The sequence below is a fragment of the Mastigoproctus giganteus genome, chromosome 5, assembly GCF_048544385.1.
Source record: "Mastigoproctus giganteus isolate SK-2022 chromosome 5, ASM4854438v1, whole genome shotgun sequence".
Taxonomy (NCBI): Eukaryota; Metazoa; Arthropoda; class Arachnida; order Uropygi; family Thelyphonidae; genus Mastigoproctus; species Mastigoproctus giganteus.
The window spans coordinates 121,678,649-121,702,786 of record NC_143579.1 but is presented as its reverse complement, the minus strand read 5'-3'; the positions used below and the strand labels follow the sequence as shown (position 1 = coordinate 121,702,786).

Genomic DNA, 24,138 nt, shown 5'->3' with positions numbered 1-24,138 from the left:
GGTCGTTACATGCTGCTGGATGTTGTTTACCCAGATTCTATGGGCTTCCAAAGATACATAAAGTAGGTATACCGCTCAGACCTATTGTATCATTTATAAACAGTCCTACGTATGCTTTACCTAAGTACGTAGCTAAGCTAATTGCACCCATAGTAGGACTTTCCGGCTTTGTCATTAAGAACAGTAAAGAATTTGTGGACTTTATAGAAGGACAAACTATACGGAAAGATGAGATAATGATTTCTTTCCATGTTACATCACTGTTTACTTGTATTCCCATTAAGTTTGGTGTGCAGTGTGTTAGAATGGCCTTAGAAAAGGATGTATTGTTAAGTACCAGGTCACCTCTAAGTATTGATGACATTTGTGAAGGAGTGGAGTTTTGCTTATCTAGTACCGTTGTGGTATTCCAAGATGTCATGCACAGGCAGGTCTATGGCACAGCTATGGGTTCCCCCATTAGTGCCATAGTGGCCAATTTAGCTATGGAAGAGTTAGAAGTCAGGATTTTTGAGGATTTGGAATTTCCCATGCGCAGATGGAGGAGATATGTTGACACATTCTCCATTATACAAAGGGGGAGAGAGGATCAGGTACTTTATGTACTTAATAGTTTCTCCCCTTTTATCAAATTTACTTCAGAGGTGGAAGCAGAGGGAACCTTGCCATTCCTTGATGTGTTGGTAATTAGGGAAGGTTGTAGGCTTTAAGTCCAAGGTATTTAGAAAGCTGATGTGCCAACATAAAAACAGTGTGGTCAAAGCTTTAATAGACAGGATGGGGTCCCACTGCAGCACCTCCAAGGATAAAGATAATGAAATTGTTCGGGTCACAGCAGACCTCAAGAAGTGCGGCTACTTCCAGAGGGTGTTAGACAGAGCCATTAGAGGAGTAGGGTCCACCCGTAATGAGCAGTTTGCCCCTGTGAGCACTGCATACATTCCCTACTATCCGGGCCTTTCAGACCACATTGCATGAATAGTTTGGGGGTGTCAGATACGCTGTGTGCAACTCCCAGGTCAGAGGTTGCACACAGTGATATCTTGGGTTAAAGACCCCATATCCCAAGAAATTAAATGCCTGGATTGTGGGATGTGCTATGTGGGTGAGACGGGGCGGCGACTGAAAGACCTGCTGGGGGAGCATGTAAACGCAATAAAGTCTGCAAATTATGGGAAGTCTGCTGTGGCAGAACATTTCTGGGAGAAACAACACCAAATTTCCCCGGAGGATGCTGTCATCACAGATCATGCACAGGGGTTCTGGGACCATAAATGGCTTGAGAGCTTACGTATTGGGGCAGCTAGCAATACTATTAATAGGGATAGGGGTGTATATCTACACCCCTCCTGGAAACCATCATTCTTGGACGTGATGAACGGTTTCAGCTAGTGTGCTTCCGAGCCATTTCCAGTTCCACTGCGCAAATGGAAAATTCCAACCGTGGAACCATGTGACATGGATCTGCTATTTAAGGATGTGCTGGACAGTAGACATATGCTGCTGAGGAAGAAGACTGCTGCCTCCGAAAGCTACAGCAAATTTTATCGCTTTTAATTTCTAGGTTTTTAGTGTATTTTATCAGTGTTATTTATTTTTATTGTAAATATATATCTATTCTATATTTATTTTATTGTAAATAAAGTGTTTTTAGTTACAGTATTGAAAATTTATTTATCTTCCAGCTGGTGTGAAGTTTAATCATCAACATGAATTGTCCCAGCCTTGTAGGCCTATTTAGAGATATTGTACAGTCAGACCAAGTTCTTTGAACAGCAGGCAGGCTGCTAGGCCAGTTCATGGGTTTTTATGTTTGTATAAGGCAATGTTTAGGCAACATTTTCAGTATTGCATACAGGTCTTGAAGCTTCATTTTATATATTAAGGATGTGGATCTGTTGGAATGTTGCAATGAATAGCAATGAGATTAGTATTAGCATTAGTTGAGGACGATGCAAGAAAGCTAGCTTATAACAGCATCAGCCAAAAAAAAAAAAAAAAAAACCTTTCCCATTTCTCTGATTCATTAATTCCAAATGTTTGTCTAGTTTTGCCTTGAATTTATTTAAGCTATCAACTTTCACAACAACAGATGGAAGTCTGTTCCAGCAATCAACTACCCGCTGGCTAAAGGCAAACTTTCGCACATATATTCTGCAACTGTCTTTCCTCAATTTGAATCTATGCCCCTTGAAGATCTTAATCTGAGCAAGTGGAAGTTGCTCAGATTAAGCCTATCAGCAGTGAGCCTGCTCAAATCATTCAAGGCCTTATACACCTCAATCAGTTCATCTTGCAGGTGCCTAGTCTCCAGATGCCTGCAATTTGCAGAACTTAAGCCTTTCTTCGTAAGTGCACCCCTTTGTTCCTCTCACCAATCTTGTTGCCCTTCTCTGTACTCGTTCTAGAAACTCTACATCCTTCCTAGAATGTGGCCTCCAGACCTGTATACAGTACTCAAGGTGTGGCCTGACCATTGCCTTATACAGAGGGATAATCACCTCCTTGTCTCTGCTAGCAAAATTCCTATATATCATTGACAAAACTCCCTGACCTGCTGTGACAATCCATCTGCACTGCTCAGAGAACTTCATATCTCACTGCACAATTAGCCCCAAATATTTTTCATTCTCCACCTCCCTGAGTTTCATTTGGGTAGCATACTGCTACCCATATGATGCATTACTTTGCATTTTTCTCTCACGAGCCTCATTAATTCATCCGACATCCATTTAAGCCTGAACCTTGAACAGTGTTTTTTAGTTGGTATGTTTGTTTGTTTGTTATTTGGTTTTTAGGAGCATTAGCAACTAAGGCCATATTGCTTCGGGAATATGCGGTGGTCATTCCCTCACCTTTCCGCATCCTCCGTATTTGGTGGTGACTGGCTCGAACTCGGGTCTAATCAAGAAGCATGTGCTACGCATTGCTGCTCCTTCTCACCTGGCTATGGAGGCGCCCTCTTAGTTGGTATGAGAAGCCTAGTAGGCTACAAGATTAAGTCCCTGAAGGCTTCCCATTTAGAATTCACCATTGGTAACATCATCAGTTGATCCCCCTGCAAAAATAGTTAAAAATTGTCTAAGACCACTGTAGTCACCTTTATGAAAACAACAACCCTTCCCTTTACCCTTGATGGCAGTTACATCTTTAAGTAAATCCCACATCAGTACACTGTGATCACTGTCACCTAGTGGTTCCTTTATCTGCAAATTCTTAATGCATGAATAATCGCTGTTGATAATCAGATCAAGGGTTTTACTCCCTCTAGTTGCCCCTCGAACATGTTGCTGTAGAAAACAATCATCCAATAAATCCCCAAAAGTCTTGCTAGTGTGCAAGTGACCAACCCACAAGTTCCAGTCAATATCTGGAAAGTTAAAATTCCCCATTACAAGACATTCTGATTTACTGGACCATTCTATTCTATTCTATTTCTCTGCACAACTGTATCCATTGTAGTCATCAGAGTCATTAGGCCTATATGATACTCCTACTCTCCTTTTCCCTTTCCCTGTCCACTGTCCAACCGTGTCAACTGGATGCACTTCCTTAGATTTTATGTGTTTCTTAACTAACAGCATAACCTCTCCTCCCTTCCTACCCTGTCTGTCCTTTCTGTACATATTGTACTCCCCAAATTCCAATTCTGCACTGCTTATATCTGTGTGACACCATGTCTCTGATATCCCAACAATAAAAGTGTACTCTTACAGAGAAAGGCTTCAAGCTCTGCAAATTGCACATGTAGCATCTGCAAGGAGATATGATCTGAATTGAGATGTTTAAGGCTTTGAATGGACTGAGTAAGCTAAATGCTGATGGTTGTTGTTATTTTTGGCGCAAGGGCTGCTTAGGCCATATTGCACCTAACGGTGATATGGAAGTTACCAATCGTGACTGTTATGGAAACAGTCAGAAATGATTATATAATTTTATTTGTTAAAAAAAGCTGAATAACTCTTTGGGATTAGCTGTTGTTGTTGTTATTTGGTTTTTAGGAGCATTAGCAACTAAGGCCATATTGCTCCGGTGCGGTGGTCATTCCCTGACCTTTCCGCATGCTCCGTATTTGGTGGTGACGGGCTCGAACCCCGGTCTAATCAAGAAGCGTGTGCTACGCACTGCTGCTCCTTCCCACCTGGCTACGGAGGCGCCTTTGGGATTAGCATCATTGCCTATATGAGAGAGTTTCAAAGGTTCTTTTAGATTTTGAAGAAAGCTGAACGAGAGTTGCTGAGCATGTGTGTATAGGGTGCATTCGACAAGAATGTGATTCATTATGAGTGGACAGTTGCAGTGCATGCACTGTGGAAGATCATTTCCTGTGAGGAGAAATAGGTGACTAAACTGACTGTGACTGATTCATGCTCTGGCTAAGATTACTTCTTCCTTTCTGTTTGCATGGAAGCTTGAGGTCCATAACTGTGGTTCTGGTTTTATTTGAAAGAGCTTATTATCCATTTGAGCTTGCCATAGAAGTGTCCATTGTTCCTTACATATCCTTCATATATTAGATCTGTAATCAACACATGGAACGCAAAAACATAAAGTTGCTGAGTTGGACGGATGTTTGGCAGCATAGTCTGAGAATTCGTTTCCTGGCATCCCAGTGTGGCCTGGGATCTAGCAGAAGATGAATACTTGCTGACGTTCCTGAATATGTATCATCTTACTTCTTATGGTTTTTATTAAAGGATTGGTTGGTGAGGAGGTGTTTTGTAAGGTTACTATGTACTCTGCAACTTTTTTTTTGATGGAGAGAGGGAGAATATTTTCTAGGGCAAGCTTGATGGCAAATAACTCATGGCAAATAACTCATGTCATGCAGTAGGCAGAGATAGTGTTAAAAGGAAAAATTGCTGCAGCACCTACTCCACTATCAGACTTTGATCTATCCATATATTTTTGTGAAATGCAGATACTTTTGTGTGTGAGCAGTATGGAGTTGTTGCATGTTAATATTTGCAAGGGGAATGTTTTCCCCAGTTTAGGAAATAATTCTCACAGTATGGTTTAATACAGGCCCTTGGGGGAACTGAAGTGTTTAGATCTTGGAGGACTTTTTCAAGATGTACATTCCAAGTTTCTGGTAGTGCCTGCAATCTGATACCAGTAGGCTGAACTGCTCTGGTTTTATTTCTATAGAACATTTTAACTGTGGATCACTAAGTATTGACCAAATGGGATGGCAGGCATGCTTTGAATTTTAGCAGTATAATTCAGAATTAACACCTTTCTTCTGAGACAGTGTAACTTCATGGGGTTCAATGTAGAGACTTTGTACTGGCGATGCTCTATAAGCACCTGTAGCAATCCTGAGGGTAGAATGTTGAATAGGAGGGGCACCATAATCAAGACGAGATCTAATTAGAGTTCTATACAAGTGAAGTAGGTATAGCAGTCTGCATGGAGATATTTGACATGTTCTAAAAAATTAAGCTTACTATCAAAAACTCAGACCAAGGAGGTGAATACTATTCATAACTGAGATAGGATGATTTGTCAGGTGTAGCTCTGGGTCAGGATGAATCCCTTGTTTGTTACAAAAGTGAATGACACTAGATTTCTGATGAGAGTCGGAACCCATTCTGCATTATCCATAGCTCAATACTGTTAAGTGAAATTTGTAGTTGCCTTTGAATGAAGTTCATATTTAATGAACTGAAAGAAACAATCAGATCATTGGTATAAAGGTACGAGTTCACAGTGTTGGGAATACATTTGGTAATATGATTTATTCTCCTTGCAAATAAGGTAGCACTGAGAACTGAGCCCTGTGGGACTCCTTCCTCTTGTATATAGATTTGTGAAAGGACTTTCCAATAGTGGACTTGAAAAGATCTATCCTGAAGGAAGTTTTATATGTAATATGGTAAGTGGCCTCTCAGGTCAAGAGAATGAAGATTTTTCAAGATACCAGGTGGTGTCAAAAGCCTTCACTATGTCAAGGCATATCATAACAAGATGTTCATTTCGGATAAATGCATTCCTGATGTTTGTTTCAGCTCTGACCATAAGATCCAGGGATGACCGATTTTTTCTGAAACCAAACTGGTTATCAGAGATTAGATTTTTTTGAATCAAGATACCATGTTAATCGGCGGTGTACAATTTTTTCTAGAGTTTTACTCAAGCAGGTGGTAAGAGAAATAGGTCTATAGTTGTGAGAGATAGAGTAATCTTACCCTGGTTTGGGAATTTCCAGTTGCCTTTCTTTAAATATACAGAAGGTCAGCAGCAAGGATAATGATTTGTTATCTGAGCATTGAAGCATTATATAATACACTGTCGGGTTATTGTTAGTTATGTTTGTTAGTTATTTTGTTTTTAGGAGCATTAGCAACTAAGGCCATATTGCTCCGGGGATATGCGGTGGTCATTCCCTGACCTTTCCGCCTCCTCTGTATTTGGTGGGCATGGGCTTGAACCCCGGTCTAATCAAGAAGCGTGTGCTATGCACTGCTGCTCCTGCCCACCTGGCTACAGAGGCGCCTACACTGTCGGGACCAGCAGCACTGTTCTTTGAGGTATATATATAGCTTCTTGAAGTTTGAGCATAGTAAGTAGTTGATTGTATGGTAAAGAAGAGGTGGTGAAGTGCAATTGCGATAGTTTGGCTAAAGCTTTAATCTTCTGAAATGACGGATCATATGTGCTTGGGCCAGACAACTGAGAGAATACGAACCCTGGGGCATTTGCAATCTTTACAGGAGCAGAGAGCTCCTCTCCATTCAAGATGAAAATTGGACAGGATAATGGAAGAAATTCACCATTTAGTTGCCTTATTTTTTTCCATATTATTCTCACATCAGTATTTTTATTAATTGAAGCTGCAAATCGGATCCAAGAGTCTTGTTTAGCTTTCTTTCTGACGTGTCGGGCCTTGGCTCCTAGTTTCTTATAATTTATAAGATTGGTGGTAGGATATCTGCGAAATATATTCCATGCTCATTTTTTTTTTTCTTTTTTGGCATTCTTACAATCCTCATTCTACTAATAATTTATGTGTCATGGGAATGCTCTTTCAATCCACAGTTAGGAATATTGAGTCACCTCGACAGACTGTTTGTGAGTGGCTGAATTAGGTTTGGAATATATGAGTGAAGGCAACAATGCAGATACCCTGCTCTCACTGATGAAGGCAAGTTGGGTGAGCTGAATGTCAGTATAATGCTGCAAATTGGAATGAGTTTGCCATCTTTTTTTCATCATGATGGATTGCAATAGACGCAGCTATTAGAATTTGTTTGGTGATATGGTCAGTGACTGTGTCAATTGGATGAGTTTCAATGATCTGTTTATCAAACAATGCATGAGAGGTGTACTGGTTAATCAGCCTTGGAAAATTTCCATTTTATGTGGTTTTCTGGAATTAGAGTATGATGTTTGAATTTTAAAGATTAATGTGTTTTGGTCACTGTTGATGTATCATCAAGAGCTGTGCACTCAATACTAGGAAAGAGGATTGGAGAGAAGATAGACAGATCTATTGCAGAGACTGTTCCTGTTGGGAGATGGATATAAGTTGGTGAACCAGTATTTAGGATGGTTAAGTTTTATCCGTCAATGGGCATTTCAATGAGTTGTCCTCATCCATCTGCATTGGGAGAACCCCACAATGGATGGTGTCCATTGAAGTTGCCCAATAAACATAAAAGGGTTGACAACTGCAGGATAAGATTTTCAAGTTCTTGAATAGTACAAGGATGACTGGATGATAGATAGATCAAAACAAGTGCCAGAGTAATGCCAATTGCTATTCAGATAGCAACAGCTTCTACAGAGGTTTATAAAGAAATATGTCTGCAAGGGACTCGTGAATCTATGAGAATGGCTACCCCACCATGAACATTATTTGTAACAGGTCTATCTTGTCTGAATAGAGTCATTTTTTTTATCAAAGGGGAATACCTGAGGCATTAAATATGTTTCCTGTTAGCAGATGCCTACTGAATTGTGATGCTTAATTATGCAGTAGATGTCATCAATATTTCTCCTAAAGCCTACAAATTCCATTGGACGATGTTGTTCATTGTTTCGATTTAGATGAAGGAACTAATTCTGTCTGCTTTTTGGAAGTCTGTTTGACACAGTCAATTTTAATCATCTCTTTTTGAGACAACAGGTCTTGTGTCTATTTCATCCTCTGGATGGATCTCTAGAATGGTTTCAGTATCATCTTGACTGGAAATTTCATTGGTATCCATAAGGGAGGAGTCAAATGGCTGTTTTCTAATGGAATCTGAGTTCTCTATGTGGACAGATCTTATGGGAGCTGCATGGGCAGTAGAGGGTATCGTAACTCATGTGTTGTTAGCTCAGCTTGAAATCTGTTGCTTTGAAGACTGAGGAGCAGAGATCAAGCCCATTTCAAAATAGAGTTGTTTGGTGGAATTGATGTAGCAGTCTGGACTGATACTGAATGAAACGTTTTAGAGGCTTCAGCATATGTACATCTAGGCATCTGTAGTTGTAATTGTTTTCTTGCTTCTGGGAATGAGACTTTCTTTTCTGTTTTATATATTTTTGGATTTTTTTCTCGTATTTCCACTGTTCACAATTTTTAGAGAAGACTGGATGGTTGCCTTTACAACTGGGGCAAAGCGAAGACTGGGCATACAGTCAGCTTGGGAATGCTCTTTCAATCCACAGTTAGGAATATTGAGTCACCTCGACAGACTGTTTGTGAGTGGCTGAATTAGGTTTGGAATATATGAGTGAAGGCAACAATGCAGATACCCTGCTCTCACTGATGAAGGCAAGTTGGGTGAGCTGAATGTCAGTATAATGCTGCAAGTTGGAATGAGTTTGCCATCTTTTTTTTCATCATAATTCATTTTGCCTGTGTGACTTTCTGATCCTGCAGTTCCTGAATAATTTTTTCCTTCATTAGGTCCCATTCTGAAATTACACCTTTGGAAGTATGCCTCTGGAAGTATTAAGTGTGGCATGTGGGGACACCTTAACTGGAACTTCTCCAAATGAGGTCAGTGTTTGGAGCTGCTTGTTGAGACCACCAACTCCAAACTCAGAGAGTTTGGAGTTGGTGGTCTCAACAAGCAAGTCGCCAGATTTCTGTCGTCATACCATTTTTCAGGGAGCTGGCTATGCTCTCAAGACACATTTGAATGAGAAATGGCAATAAATTGCCTAAGGACTAGGGACTCCAAAGAGACCAAGGATGGGGAGCATCCGTCCTCAGTCTCTTCATACATATTAAATATATTAATATCAATATATTTCAGAAAAAAAAAAAAAAGTAATGAAATTAGTCAGAGGAAGACTGGTTCTGTAAATTACAGGCTCTGGAAGCTAGGCATCTACATGGTGATCTAATTCAAGTATGTAAGGCCTTAAAAGAATTAAGTAAATTAAATCCTGATGGCACATTTACCTTTTCTCAGTTGAAAAATGCAAAAGATAGTCAATTGTTAGAATAATCTTCCACCTAGTGGTCTGGAGGTGGATAACTTGAGCAAATTTAAGGAGGGTTTGGACAAATTATTGGAGGGGATGGGAAAACAAAGGTTTCTTCTTCTTCTTCTCTCTCTCTAATTTTTTTTTTTTTTTTTGCATATATGGTATAAGCTTTGCTTTCTTGCATTATATTGCCAATACTAATACCAAGAGAAATTCATTCAAGAGAAAATTAAAAAATCAAACTAATAAATAAAATAATTAATTTAATTAAAAATACAGAAAAATAGAACAGATAAGCAGTGGCTTGCACTCACCCTTGGCAAGCACAGAGGCATGATCACTTGTTTAAACAATGGAACAGCTGCTGCCAGAAACAGGCAAGAAAACTCCCCCACTGCACCCAAACCATTGGCTGAATAAGACACGAACTTAAGAACTAAAAATCATAAAGTTTAGGTGAATTATCATGACCCTTTTCGAGAAGGCATCGGCCGTGTGGAAATTCCCAAAGAACATTAAAATTTTTTCACGGCCTGTTAATAGCAAAAGAACTATGGAGGCCCCATGCTAGGGATCAAGCCAGATATAACAGAAAATAAGTCTTAAATATATTTAAGCTGATGCTAAATATTGTAAATGATTGCATACATTGTAAAAATAATTAATTGTAAACTCTTCTGCCCTAGTTGTTGTGCCTGAGTATAAATAAGAAGCAAGAACTAGGAAGAAACTCAAAACAGACTGAAAGGGCAAAATTTAAATTTCCATGTCAACCAAATCCAATCAACAGGCTAAAACCAAAATGAAAATATGCTGCTGCTGTTGTTGCTGTTTTTTTTAATTTTAGACACATCAACAACTTTGACGATATTGTGCCACTGTGCATTCTTGAGCTAATTTGCATGTTGTGCAAATTAGCTCATGAATACACCAGTATTCATGAACTAAAAAGACAAAATAATTCACAAGGAAATACCCTACTCCCGCCAACCGACTGAGATTGGTTAACTACAGCCTTGACTGAAGAAGCCTTTAAAAATTCTTCCATTCATTGACAGAACTCAAAAACAAGACCTCTCTAAATGAGTGACAATTGACGATACCTTTGTAGTTTTACTAACTACAACTACATAGTATGAATCAGAGCTGTAATACTCAATATGTTCTACGTTGATAATAATATTAGTAAAATAATAAGAGGAGTTTACCTCAATATAGTACGTAAAACACTTCCGTATGATACCCTCCAGAAATTAAAACGGAAAAAACGAAAAAATCGACAACTTACCGGTACATTAAAGTAAAATAATGTAAAGTAAAATAAAATATTTTACTTTAATGTACCGGTAAGTTGTCGATTTTTTCGTTTTTTCCGTTTTAATTTCTGGAGGGTATCATACCGAAGTGTTTTACGTACTATATTGAGGTAAACTCCTCTTATTATTTTACTAATAACTACAGCTACAAAGCATAACAACAAATTAAATATCAAATTATAAGATTGATAATTTAAACTCAAATACTTATTAAATATAAAACAAAAACTATATTAGAATGGGATAACCACATTAATGAAAAACATAGGGGGAAGGATGCTTGTTTGTTATTTGGTTTTCTAGGAGCATTAGCAACTAAGGCCATATTGCTTCGGGATTTTGCGGTGGTCATTCCCTGACCTTTCCGCATCCTCCGTATTTGGTGGTGACGGGTTCGAACCCCAGTCTAATCAAGAAGTGTGTGCTACGCACTGCTGCTCCTTCCCACCTGGCTATGGAGGTGCCAGGGAAGGATGCAGAAGAACAAAAGATTCTGAATTGAAGTTCACAAAAATGTAAATGAAACATGTAATCAAATAAAGATTTGCAAAACTAAACTCTATTATACCAAATTAACAATAACAACTGAAAGGATTGTTTGTTTTTACAATATGTAGGACTGCACACACTTTAGGAAATACTTATATATTCAGACTACATCTCTCCTTAAACACACTCCCTAAAATAAACACAAGTGACATAGAGGATTATGGTGGGACAAAATGCATATACATTGTCTATTTTGAAAAAAGTTGCATTGCTAAAGAAGCTTGGTAATGGCACTTCAGTGGAAACATTATCATTGGTTCAGCTGTGAAAGGAGATAACCTATATTCTCAGAGAGGAAATAGGTTATTTTATTTTTACTGTACTGTATAATACAATCCTTTGCAAAGTACTTTGCAAACTACTCTATATTACATTCTCCACAGTGTTAGGTAGTCAGAAGCAAATTTTGAGGTCCTACATAGGACCCAAGGCAAGATTTTGGATATTTGACTTCACTGTCAATTTTTTTTTTTTGGTCTTTTAACACCTGCCAATTCCGTTATATGCAAAGCTCCTCATTTCTTCCTTTTCTTTTTATTTTGAACATTTTTATAGCAAATTGAAGTGCAGTAAAAACTCAAACCCAACATTCAAAATCTGAAATTAAGCTACAAAACTTTAATTTTGGATGATCACCTCCTTTGAAAAAGCTAGTACTTTTAATGATATGCAATTTTTAGGAAATTCACAGGAAAGAAGGTTGTTCCAAAGAACAGAATAAATAAGGAAGAGAAAAAGTTAGTTCACTGCGTTTACAGTTGGGGGGGGGAAGGGAGATGGAACAAGACAGGTAGTAGTAGTGGCATGTGATTCAAAAAAGCAAGTGTATAAGCTTATTCAGCATCAGCCAAAAAAAAAAAAAAAAAAAATCACACCATTCCCTCCAAATGCCTGTCCAGTTCCTCCTTACGTTTATTGAACCTATCAACTTCCACAATGACAGATGGAAGTTTGTTCCAGCAATTAACCACCCGCTGGCTAACGGCAAATTTCCACACATCTATTCTACATCTGTCTTTTCTTAATTTGAATTTATGCCCCCTTAGGTTTGTAATCTGAACAAGTGGAAGGATCCCATCTGAATTCAGCGTGCTCAACCCATTCAAGGCCTTATACACCTCAATCAGATCACCGCGCAGGTGCTTGGTCTCCAGCAACTGCAATTTGCAGAACTTAAGCCTCTCTTAGTAAGAGGATCCCTTCATTCCCCTCACCAATCTTGTAGCCCTTCTCTGTACACGCTCAAGCAAATCTACATCTTTCCTAAAATGAGGTCTCCAGACCTGTACTCAAGGCACGGCCTGACCATTGCCTTATACAGAGGGACAATCACCTCCTTCTTCCTGCTAGCAAAATTCCTATATATCATTGACAAAACCCCATGACCTGCCCTGGCAGCCTGTCTGCATTGCTCAGAAAACTTCATATCTGACTGCACAATTACTCCCAGGTCTTTTTCATTTTCTACCACCTTAAGTGTAGTACCACACAGTTGGTATGTTTCTCTGGGGTTACCTCTACCCATATGCAGTACTTTCATTTGTCAAGGTAAACTTCAGTTGCCACTTCTTAGCCCATCTGCCCAAATTATCTAGATCCTGTTGCAGTAGCACACTGCCATTACTGTCATTAACAACCATGCCAACCTTTCTATCATCTGCAAACTTCGACAATAAGCCTGATATACCTTCATCAATATCATTGATAAATATAAAAAACAACAGTGGACCCAAAACCGAACCCTGTGGGACTCCATTAATAACATTAGTCCACGAAGAGCAGCACCCATTAATTACCACCCTCTATCTTCTCCCACTCAACCATCCTTTTATCCATTGTAGAAAATTACCCTTAATACCATTCTGCTCCAATTTGTACAATAGCCTTCCATGCGCAATAGTGTCAAAAGCTTTCTTGAAATCCAAATATATGATATCAAAATTATTTTTTGCATCCAGTTCCTTTGTAACACCATCATAATATCCTATCAAATTTGTCAGCCAAGACTTTCCCTTAACAAATCCATGCTGTGTCTGAATTATTGCTGCAGTCTTGTCTAGATGATCCTGCAATGCATCTTTAACCAGTGACTCCATTATTTTACCCAGAATAGAAGTTAAACTAACTGGTCTGTAATTACTCGTGTCACCTTTCGATCCCCCCTTTGTGAATTGGGGATACATTTGCACATCTCCAGTCCGTAGGGACCTCCCTTGAGTCCAAGGATGCTCTCATAATTATGGCTAAGGGTTTGCTTAGTTGCTTTGCCGCCTCCTTTAATATAACTGGATAGATCCCATCTACCCCAGGTGCCTTTCTTATGTTTAACTTCAACAATTTCTCCTCCACTTTGCTCTCAGTTATTACAATATCATTAAGCACCCTGCTACAATTTGATAACCTTCTGCCATTTTCAAACCTAAATAACTGCTCATGTGTGAATGTAGATGCAAAATACCCATTCAGTTTGTTTGCTATCTGAGCAGAATGATCAACAGCCGAACCATTGATATCCAGTGGACCAATCAGATTCATCCCCTTCCTTTTAGAGTTTATATAATCTGCCTTTGCACTGTAATTTGCAAAACTTAAGCCTTTCTTCGTAAGATCAACCCTTTGTTCCATTCACTAATCTTGTTGCCCTTCTCTGTACTCGTTCCAGCAGCTCTACATCCTTCTTGAAATGAGGCCTCCAGACCTGTATACAGTACTCAAGGTGTGGTCTGACCATTGCCTTATACAAGGGAATAATCACCTCCTTATCCCTGCTAGAAAAATTCCTGTATATCCTTGACAAGACACCATGAGGTACTCTTGCAGCCCATCTGCACTGCTCAGAGAACTTCATATCTGCCTGCACAATTAACACCAGGGCCTTTTCATTATCAACCACTGTCAGTGTAGTACCACAGAGTTCAAACGTTGATCTGGGGTTGCTGTTTCCCATATGTAGTACTTTACATTTGTCAATATTAAACTTCATTTGCCACCTCTCAGCCCATCTGCTCAACCTTTCCAGATCCTGTTGCAGCAGAATAGCGTCAGTAGTGTCCTTAACAACCCTGCCAACCTTTGTATCATCTGCAAACTTGGACATCAAGCTTGATATACCATCATCAGTATTATTTATAAATACAGAAAACAATAATGGACCCAACACTGAACCCTGAGGGACTCCACTAATAACATTAATCCAGGATGAGCGGTGTCCATTGATTACTACTCTCTGTTTTCTCCTCCTCAACCACCCCTTTATCCATAGCAGCAAATTGCCTCCAATGCCACACTGCTCCAATTTGTGCAGTAGTCTTCCATGTGCAACAGTATCAAAAGCCTTTCTAAAATCCAAGTATATAATATCAAAGTTATTCCCTGCATCCAGCTCTTTTGTGACTGCATCATAGTATCCAATCAAATTGGTCAGGCAAGACTTCCACTTAACAAAACCATGCTGTGTCCGAGCTATAACTGAAGTCTTGTCTAGATGATCCTGCAATGCCTCCATTAATTTTCCTGGAACAGAAGTTAAACTCACAGGTGTATAATTACTTGGTTAGCCTTTGATCCTCCTTTGTGAATTGGGATCACATTTGCACATCTCCAGTCTATGGGTACCTCTCCTGAGTCCAAGGGGGCTCTCATAATTATGGCTAAGGGTTTTCTTACTTGCTTTGCTGCCTCCTATATAACTGGATAGATCCCATCCACCCTGGGTGCCTTTCTTGTGTTTATCTTCAAAAATTTCTCCTTCACTTTCCTCTCAGTTATTAAAAAATCATCTAGCTCATTGCCAGAGTTTAATTCACCTCTGGCATTCCCTTCCCTGAATAACTCCTCATGTGTGAATATTGATACAAAATACTCATTTAGTTTGTTAGCCACCTGAGCAGGATCATCAACAGTTGAACCATCAATATCAAGTGGACCAATCTGATTCATCCGTTTCCTTCTAGAGTTTACATAAGTAAAGAACTCTTTGTTGTTTTTCTTTGCATCCTTGCCAAAGATTTCTCATAATCTGCCTTTGCCTGCCTAATCTCCTTTGTGACTTGGTTACAGACCAGCTTATATCTATCATAAGCTTCCATGTCACCCATTAATTTATATGTATCCCATGCATTTTTCTTCTCTGCCATATGTCTCATTAGTTCATCTGACATCCATTTAGCCTAAACCTTGAACAATATTTCTTAGTTGCTATGTAAAGCCTAGTAACTTCCAAGATAAATTCTTTGAATGCTTCTCATTTTGAATTTGCTGTTGGTGACATCATCATCAGTTGGTCCCAATGTATAGAATTTAAATACTGTCTCACATCATCGTAGTCGCCTTTACGAAAGCAAAAACCATTCCCTTTACCCCTGATGGTAGTTACCTCTTTGAGTAAATCCCACTTCAGCACATTGTGATCACTGTCACTTAGTGGTTCTTTTATCTGCAGATTCTTAATGCATGAAGAATCACTACTGATAATCAGATCAAGAGTATTAGTCCATCTAGTTACCTCTCGAACATCCTCATGTAGAAAACAATCATCCAATAAATCCACAAAAGCCTTGCTAGTGTGAGTGACCAACCCACAAATTCCAATCAATATCTGGGAAATTAAAATCCCCCATTATAAGACACTCTGATTTACTGGCCCACTATTTCTCTGTACAGTTTCTTATTATACTCATCAGAGTCGCACTCCTACTCTCAATTTTGATTTCCAAATGCTTACGTCACACCAAACTTACTCGACACTGCACTGTCTAGCGATGTCGACTGGCTTCACTTCCTTGGATTTCATGTGTTTCTTAACTAATAACATAACCCCTCCTCCCTTCCTATCCTTCCTGTACACATTGTACTCCCCAAATTCCAGTTCTGCATTCCTTATATCTGTGTGACACCATGTCTCTGATATCCCAACAATATCTGCCTTTGATGTTTTGAGCGATACCTCAAATTGATCAAATTTATTTACCAAACTCCTAGCATTGGTGTACACAAGTATACATGCACCTGTTCCTATTCTTAGCTACCCTAACACAACCCATGTGTTTACTTGTACCGCAATGACTCCCAGCAGTCTCTGAAATATCCTGCATCTTGTTTTCCAGGCTTCTGCTCATTCCAATAGAAGCAGTGCAAGGATCACTTTCTCCTCTGCCAGTGGCTACTGTTAATCTATTAGTCCTTGTATCCCTCCAAGCTAGCAGTTTTCCGACCCACCTAACACTGCCTCGATAGCATCAGCAAATGTCCAGTTGAGCCTTAAATTTGTTTAGGCTATCAACTTCAACAACAAGTGATGAAGTCGGTTCCACCAACCAACCACCCGCTGGCCAAAGGCAAATTTCCGCACATCTATCCGACATCCGTCCTTCCTCAATTTGAATTTATGCCCTCTGAGCTGATTATTCTGAGCAAGATGAAGAATCCCATTGGCATTGAGCATGCTCAAACCATTCAAAGCCTTATACACCTCTATCAGATCACCTCGCCGGTGCCTAGTCTCCAGACTCTGTAATTTGCAAAACTTAAGCCTTTTACTACAAGAAGGATGTATGTTATTAGGGCTCCTCATGGGAAGCATTTTTCACTGTCTTTCCACACTGTATGGAAAAGGCAGGATTTTTTATGGGTATTTTTTCACATCATGTCTGAGTTAGATGGTCTTGGATGAGGGCGTCATGATTTTTGCCTCCAAGAAACTTTAAGTTCCATCAAACAAAACAAGGAACTGACCAAAGAATGCATGCTGCTATATACGTAATATACTGCAGATGTAGGAGCTTAGGCCTACAGTAACCCTAATATGGAAACATGATTTTAGGTCTCAAAAATCAATAATTTCCTGAAATCAGGAAATGCTACGTTACCATGTCCCAACGTTGCTAGATTTAATTGTGTTTCTGAGTACAACTGCACTCATATTACCAATTGAACCAGAGCAAGCTCACTGAAAATGGGAGAGCAGGACAATGTATCTATTGTGCGAACAAGCACTGATCAAAGTTTAAACACATACACATTATTCTGCACTAATGAGGCTTCTATTGTATAACTATACTTGTTTCTCTTAAAAACATTTTAACTTACTTGGTCTGAAAGGAGTTATTTGTACCCCTGTGGTCTAAATCATGGCAGAGACAAGCCACAAGTAATGCTAAGACTTCAAGGTCAGACATCATTTCAATCATCTGTCCTGTCTAAGACAACAGTAAATTTTTCAAGATAAGATTTTAGAACTAAGAGCTAAAAAATTTCAAATTAAGAATAATATTAATCTCAGGTAAGTTAACAGAAATTAAAGTGCCTTATACTACAGAAACTATCAAAATAAAATTTAAAAATTCACTTATGGTTTTTTTTTTTTGCAATTCTCCAATGAAAACCAGATTTAGACAATAAGGCTTAAATTATGCTAATAATCACAAATAAGTTTTCACTTACTGATCTTCCAACTTGCATATAAAAAACAGGGGGATTTTCCAAATTATATATTTAAGAAATCAGGGGGAAATTTTAGAGCTGGTTTTTTGATATAGCTTGTTTGAGAAATTTAATCTTGAAACTAACTTTCCTAATATAACTTTTAAATTATCTTTTATCACTGATAACCTATCAAATCATGATAGTCTGAAATATTTCGTTTTATTATTATTTTTAATTAAGTACATGAATTTCATTAAGTAATATAAACATCATAAAAGTTAAAAAAGAAAAAAAGTTAATTTTATATAAAACACAGAGATAAAGGGTGAATAAAAAAGAAGCACATGAAATGAAATTTTTTTTTTTTTTTTACACTGCACTGATTACATAAAAGAATAATTTAGACAGCACCAATGAAAAGATATATACTTACTGAGACTGTTGTGGCTTCTGAGCTAGGTAATGCAATTGAATAATGAAGAAAATTTTTTAAAATAATAAGATAAGTAATTGTGTTTATTCACTCAAAGTCAAATACATCCATGACAAACAGAGCAAGCCCTGATGCTGCCAATGAATGGCTATAGGGGCTAACAGAGTCAAAATATTAAAGCTTAAAATAATAATAAGATATAATGAAAAGAGTATAGTAATGAATGATAAAAAATTAATATCATGGAATAACAAATTACCTACATTTGGTAATAATAATTAAGACATACTGGCATAACACACTATAAACCAGCAGAACAAAAAATTTAAATGAATACAGGTATCTATCTACCTTCAGTAAACAGATGGATTTAAAATATTCAGAGTTATGACACAATATTCTTGTCTTCTTATTGCTATATGTTCAGGTTTGAAAACAGAGCAAAATTTTGATATAATGAAGGAAGCGGTTAAAGTTTGTGAGGATGGTAAAACAGCCATTATATGCAGATGCAGTTTAAGAATTGGTTAATATTACTTTGAAGGAGTTAATTATCTTCACTCTTACTAAATATGAAAGTTTGGTGCAGAAAACAAAATGGTAGAATATATATAAGTGCCAGTAGCATTTTCTAGAAAGCTATCTGTAAATCACTGAATATTAGCCAAGCAGCAGGTTCTATGTAAAAGAGAGCAACATTTAAAACCAGCTCACCAAGTCTGAAACAGATTATAAAAGCATTGCCAAAAAAAAAAAAAAAAACCACATCACCTGTTCATCCCCTCCAATAATTTCTCTACTTCCTTGAATTTATTCAAACTGCCCACTTCCATAACACCAGATGGAAGTTTGTTCCAACAATCAATCACCGGCTGGCTGAAGGCAAACTTCCACACATCATCTATCCTTGCAACCATTGTCTCTAAATTTGAATTTATGCCCCCTCATGTGTGTAGTCTGAGCAAGAGGTAGAATGACACAAACATTCTACCACTTCAATATGTCCTTTTATCCAAAATATTCTTTCAAATTTAATCAATACAGTACTGATAAAAAACATATAATAAAGACTTTTAATCCTGAACTATTAAGATACAATTATAAAAATACTTACTAGTATACAGAATTAACTTGCCACCATCATATGTTTCATGCTACAAACTTATTACTTCAAAGAACACAGTTACAATTTGTTCACTGTAATGATCAACACATCGTTGTCTTAGTCATTTCTGTGAGAAACTGATAAAACTACAAGCATGACTGGAGTTAGCTTGTTATATCTTAATTTCTATTTGTAACCAAGTCACAAAGGAGATTAGGCAGGCAAAGGCAGATTATGAGAAATCCTTGGCAAAGGATGCAAAGAAAAACAGAAAAGAGTTCTTTACCTATTTAAACTCAAGAAGGAAAGGGATGAATCAGATTGGTCCACTGGATGTTGATGGTTCAACAGTTGATGATCCAGCTCAGGTGGCTAACAATCTAAACGAGTATTTTGCATCTACATTCACACATGAGGAGTTATTCAGGAAGGGGAATGTCGTAGGTGAAGTAAACATTGGCAGTGAGCTAGGTGATTTTCTAATAACTGAGAGGAAAGTGGAGGAGAAATTGTTGAGGATAAACATAAAAAAGGCACCCGGGGTGGATGGGATCTATCCAGTTATATTAAAGGAGGCAGCAAAGGAAGTAAACAAACCCCTAGCCATAATTATGAGAGCTTCTTTGGACTCAGGGGAGGTACCCATGGACTGGAGATGTGCAAATGTAACCCCAATTCACAAAGGAGGTTCAAAGGCTGACACAAGTAATTATAGACCTGTTAGTTTAACTTCGGTTCCAGGAAAATTAATGGAGGCACTGGTTAAAGAAGCACTGCAGGATCATCTGGACAAGAATTCAGTTATAGCTCAGACACAGCATGGTTTTGTTAAGGGCAGGTCTTGTCTGACCAATTTGATTGGATACTATGATGTAGTCACAAAAGAACTGGATGCAGGGAATAACTTTGATATTATATATTTGGATCTTAGAAAGGCTTTTGATACTGTTGCGCATGGAAGACTGCTGCACAAATTGGAGAAGTGTGGCATTGGAGGCAAATTGCTGCTATGGATAAAGGGATGGTTGAGTGGCAGAAGACAGAGAGTGGTAATCAATGGACACTGCTCAACGTGGACTAATGTTATTAGTGGAGTTCCTCAGGGTTCAGTGTTGGGTCCATTGTTGTTTTCTGTATTTATAAATGATATTGATGATGGTGTATCAGGCTTAATGTCCAAGTTTGCAGACGATACCAAGGTTGGCAGGGTTGTTAAGGACACTACTGATACTATGCTGCTGCAACAGGATCTGGAAAGGTTGAGCAGATGGGCTGAGAGGTGGCAAATGAAGTTTAACATTGACAAATGTAAAGTACTACATATGGGAAACAGTAACCCCAGATCAACGTATCAACTCTGTGGTACTACGCTGACAGTGGTAGAGAATGAAAAGGACCTGGGGGTAATTGTGCAGGCAGATAGGAAGTTCTCTGAGCCGTGCAGACGAGCTGCAAGAGTAGCTCATGGTGCCTTGTCAATGATATACAGGAATTTTTCTAGCAGGGACAGGGATGTGATTATTCCCTTGTATAAGGCATTGGTCAGGCCACACCTTGAGTACTGTATACAGGTCTGGAGGCCTCATTTCAAGAAGGATGTAGAGCTGCTGGAACGAGTACAGAGAAGGGCAACAAGATTAGTGAATGGAACAAAGGGTTGCTCTTACGAAGAAAGGCTTAAGTTTTGCAAATTACAGAGCCTGGAGACTAGGCATCGGCGAGGTGATCTGATAGAGGTGTATAAGGCTTTGAATGGCTTGAGCATGCTCAATGCCGATGGGATTCTTCCTCTTGCTCAGAATAATCACCTGAGAGGGCATAAATTCAAATTGAGGAAGGACGGATGTCGGATAGATGTGCGGAAATTTGCCTTTAGCCAGCGAGCAGTTGGTTTGTGGAATAAACTCCCATCGCTTGTTGTTGAAGTTGATAGCCTAAACAAATTTAAGGCTCAGCTGGACAGGTATTTCGAACGAACGGCGGGGTGAAATGGGAGTAGTGGTTTTTTTTTTTTTTTGGCTGATGCTGAATAAGCTTGCTTTCTTGCATCATATGCCTCTACTAATGCTAATGCTAATGCTAAAATAATAAGAGAAGTTTACCTCAATATAGTACATAGAACACTTCTATATGATACTCTCCAGAAATTAAAACAAAAAAATCGAAAATCTTACATTACAGTAACAAATAATTAAATATCAATTTAACACAACTAAAAATCAATTTAATGCAATTAAAAATAAGAAAATTAATTAAAAGAATTTAAAGAAAAATTGGCAAAACGATTTTCCTTCCTGAAGCCAACAACGCTTTTTGACTGTATGTCATGATCACAGGAATGAAAATTACCGAATAGGGGTGAGCATGAAACTTAAATAGGGATTATTTGTCTTTGCACATGCACGTAAAAGCCAATGAATCGGAGATCAGATATGGCCGGTGAACATTAACAGAATTCTCATGTAATTTAATTTCTATGGTTTCTGCAATTAATAGTTGCATATAATTACGTTGAACAATAAGTATTTTGGCCTTGTTAAATAAAAAAGTATGTTTTTCGTTAACGGCGTAAAAGGCTAATTCTGACGCTGCTGAACAAGAAGCACCAACTGAGGCCACATATTGATTAACATGAATATTCAGAGTAAAATGCATCGAACATTGGTAAGACGAGTTGCAATCACCACAAGAAATGTTGTATACCAGGTCATTAATTTGTGTTGTGAACGAGGAAAGGACTGAACGATTGTTCAGTATAGTGTGTAATTTCCGTATTGGCCTGGCCACAATTTTAAATTCGGTATCCTTAAAGAATCTATTAAGCTGTTTGCACAAACAGTTTAACAGATTCTTTAAAGATACCGAATTTGTTTGCACACACAGCTTAACAGATTCTTTAAGGAAACTGAATTTAAAATTGTGGCCAGGCCAATATGGAAATTACACACTATACTGAACAATTGCTCAGTCCTTTCCTCTTTTGCAACACAAATTAATGACCTGGTGTGCAACATTTCTTGCGGTGACTGAGACTCGTCTTACCAAGGTTCCACGTGTTTTCTCTGAATATTCATGTTAATCAACATCCAGCCTCAGTTCGTGCTTCTCGTTCAGAAACCGTAGAAATTAAATTACACGAGAATTCTGTTAATGTTCACGGGCCATATCTGATCTCTGATTCGTGGGCTTTTATGCGCATGCGCGAAGACAGATAATCTCTATTTAAGTTTCATGCTACCCCTATTCGGTAATTTTCATTCCTGTGATAATGACATATGGTCAAAAAGCATTGTCAGCTTCAGGAAGGAAATCATTTTACAATTTTTTCATTAAATTCTTTTAATTAATTTTCTTATTTTTAATTGCATTAAATTGATTTTTAGTTGTGTTAAATTGATTTTTTAATTGTGTTAAATTGATTTTTAATTATTTGTTACTCTAATGTAAGATTTTCGATTTTTTTTGTTTTAATTTCTGGAGAGCATCATACGGAAGTGTTCTACGTACTATATTAAGGTAAACTTCTCTTATTATTTTACAAATATTAATATAAATGTAGAACGTACTGGGCATTGCAGCTCTGGTTCATACTATCTAATACCTTAATTTCATATGCATTTGCCATTTTATTGATCAAAGACTACTGGACAACAATTCATTCTTCTATTTTAATTTTGTTTGGAAAGGATACCAGCTGAAATACCCAACTCAGACAAAAAAATAAATAAATAAAAAAATAAATAAAAAAATCTATTACTGGGAATTTGTCTACAAAATAATCTTAAACTTGAAAATGACATACTAGTAGCAGATGATATTAGTGCTACCTCATCTTTCATTAAAGTATGCTTCAAAGATGACAAATGCACCACATAGGAACTTTCTCACTAACTGGGGTACTGGATAATTATTGTGGTTCAATCTGCTATGGTAATCAATTTTCAAAATATAAGTAGAGAAGTTAACAGCCATCGATTCTTCAGTGTATCATGAAGTTATAGCCAAAGGGATCAGGATAAAATATGTTTGTTGTAAAGAACATGAAGAGGTTAAGCACAAATTCAGCATTTTGATGAGCTTATACGAGTTCCTGATTGGTTTGTTTGTCTGGAACATCAGCAAGCAACAAAGGTTATAATGTGCCAGATTGAGGTAAAGGCAATAAAATCAAGGTATTTGGTGACCTAAGTCATCGTGTAAAAACAGGTGATCTTATTAATTGAATGGTTTGAGCATGCTCAATGTTGATGGGATTCTTCCTCTTGCTCAGAATAATCGCCTAAGAGGCAATAAATTCAAATTTAGGAAAGACAGTTGTAGGACAGATGTGCGGACGTTTGCCTTTAGCCAGCATGTGGTTGATTGCTGGAACAAACTTCCATGTCATTGTAGAAGTTGATAGCTTTAATAGATTCAAGGCAGAACTAGACAAACATTTGGAGCAAGTGGATGGGTGAAATTAGAAGTTTTGTTTTTTTTCTTTGGCTGATGCTATACAAGCTTGCTTTCATGTGCCTTTACTAATGCTAACAGTGTGTGTGTGTGTGTGTGTGTGTGTGCACACGCATGCATGCATATACACACACAAATAAATGTGATACAAAGTTAAAAATGAATAAAAGTTAAAAGTATATTATTAAGTATAATGGAATAGGCCCAAAGATTTCAAAAAGGTAAAAACTGCTGACTGGAGGTCACTGTCAGATAAAATCTGATTGAGAGTATAAGTTATGCTCAGTCATACTTTATCTCAGTTACATAACTAAAACCATTAAAATATGAACAATACTAATTTATAAAATCAGGACATTCAACTAAAATATGACAGACTGTTAAAATGGTGCTCCAGCTGTCACACATGGGGGGGGGGGTCATCTTCTGTTTGTAAA

At 37.9% G+C, this 24,138-nt stretch overlaps 1 protein-coding gene across 3 annotated transcripts in view; it reads right to left on the bottom strand.

Moving 5' to 3' along the window:
• LOC150085670 (cGMP-specific 3',5'-cyclic phosphodiesterase-like) overlaps nucleotides 1–24,138 on the bottom strand; it is a 575,777-nt gene that overhangs the window by 158,807 nt on the left and 392,832 nt on the right. For all 3 annotated transcript variants that reach the window (XM_090374174.1, XM_090374175.1, XM_090374176.1), the window contains exon 14: nucleotides 17,376–17,485. In XM_090374174.1, coding sequence (XP_090230300.1) covers nucleotides 17,376–17,485 — 110 coding nt within the window. The remainder of the gene's footprint in view (nucleotides 1–17,375; nucleotides 17,486–24,138) is intronic.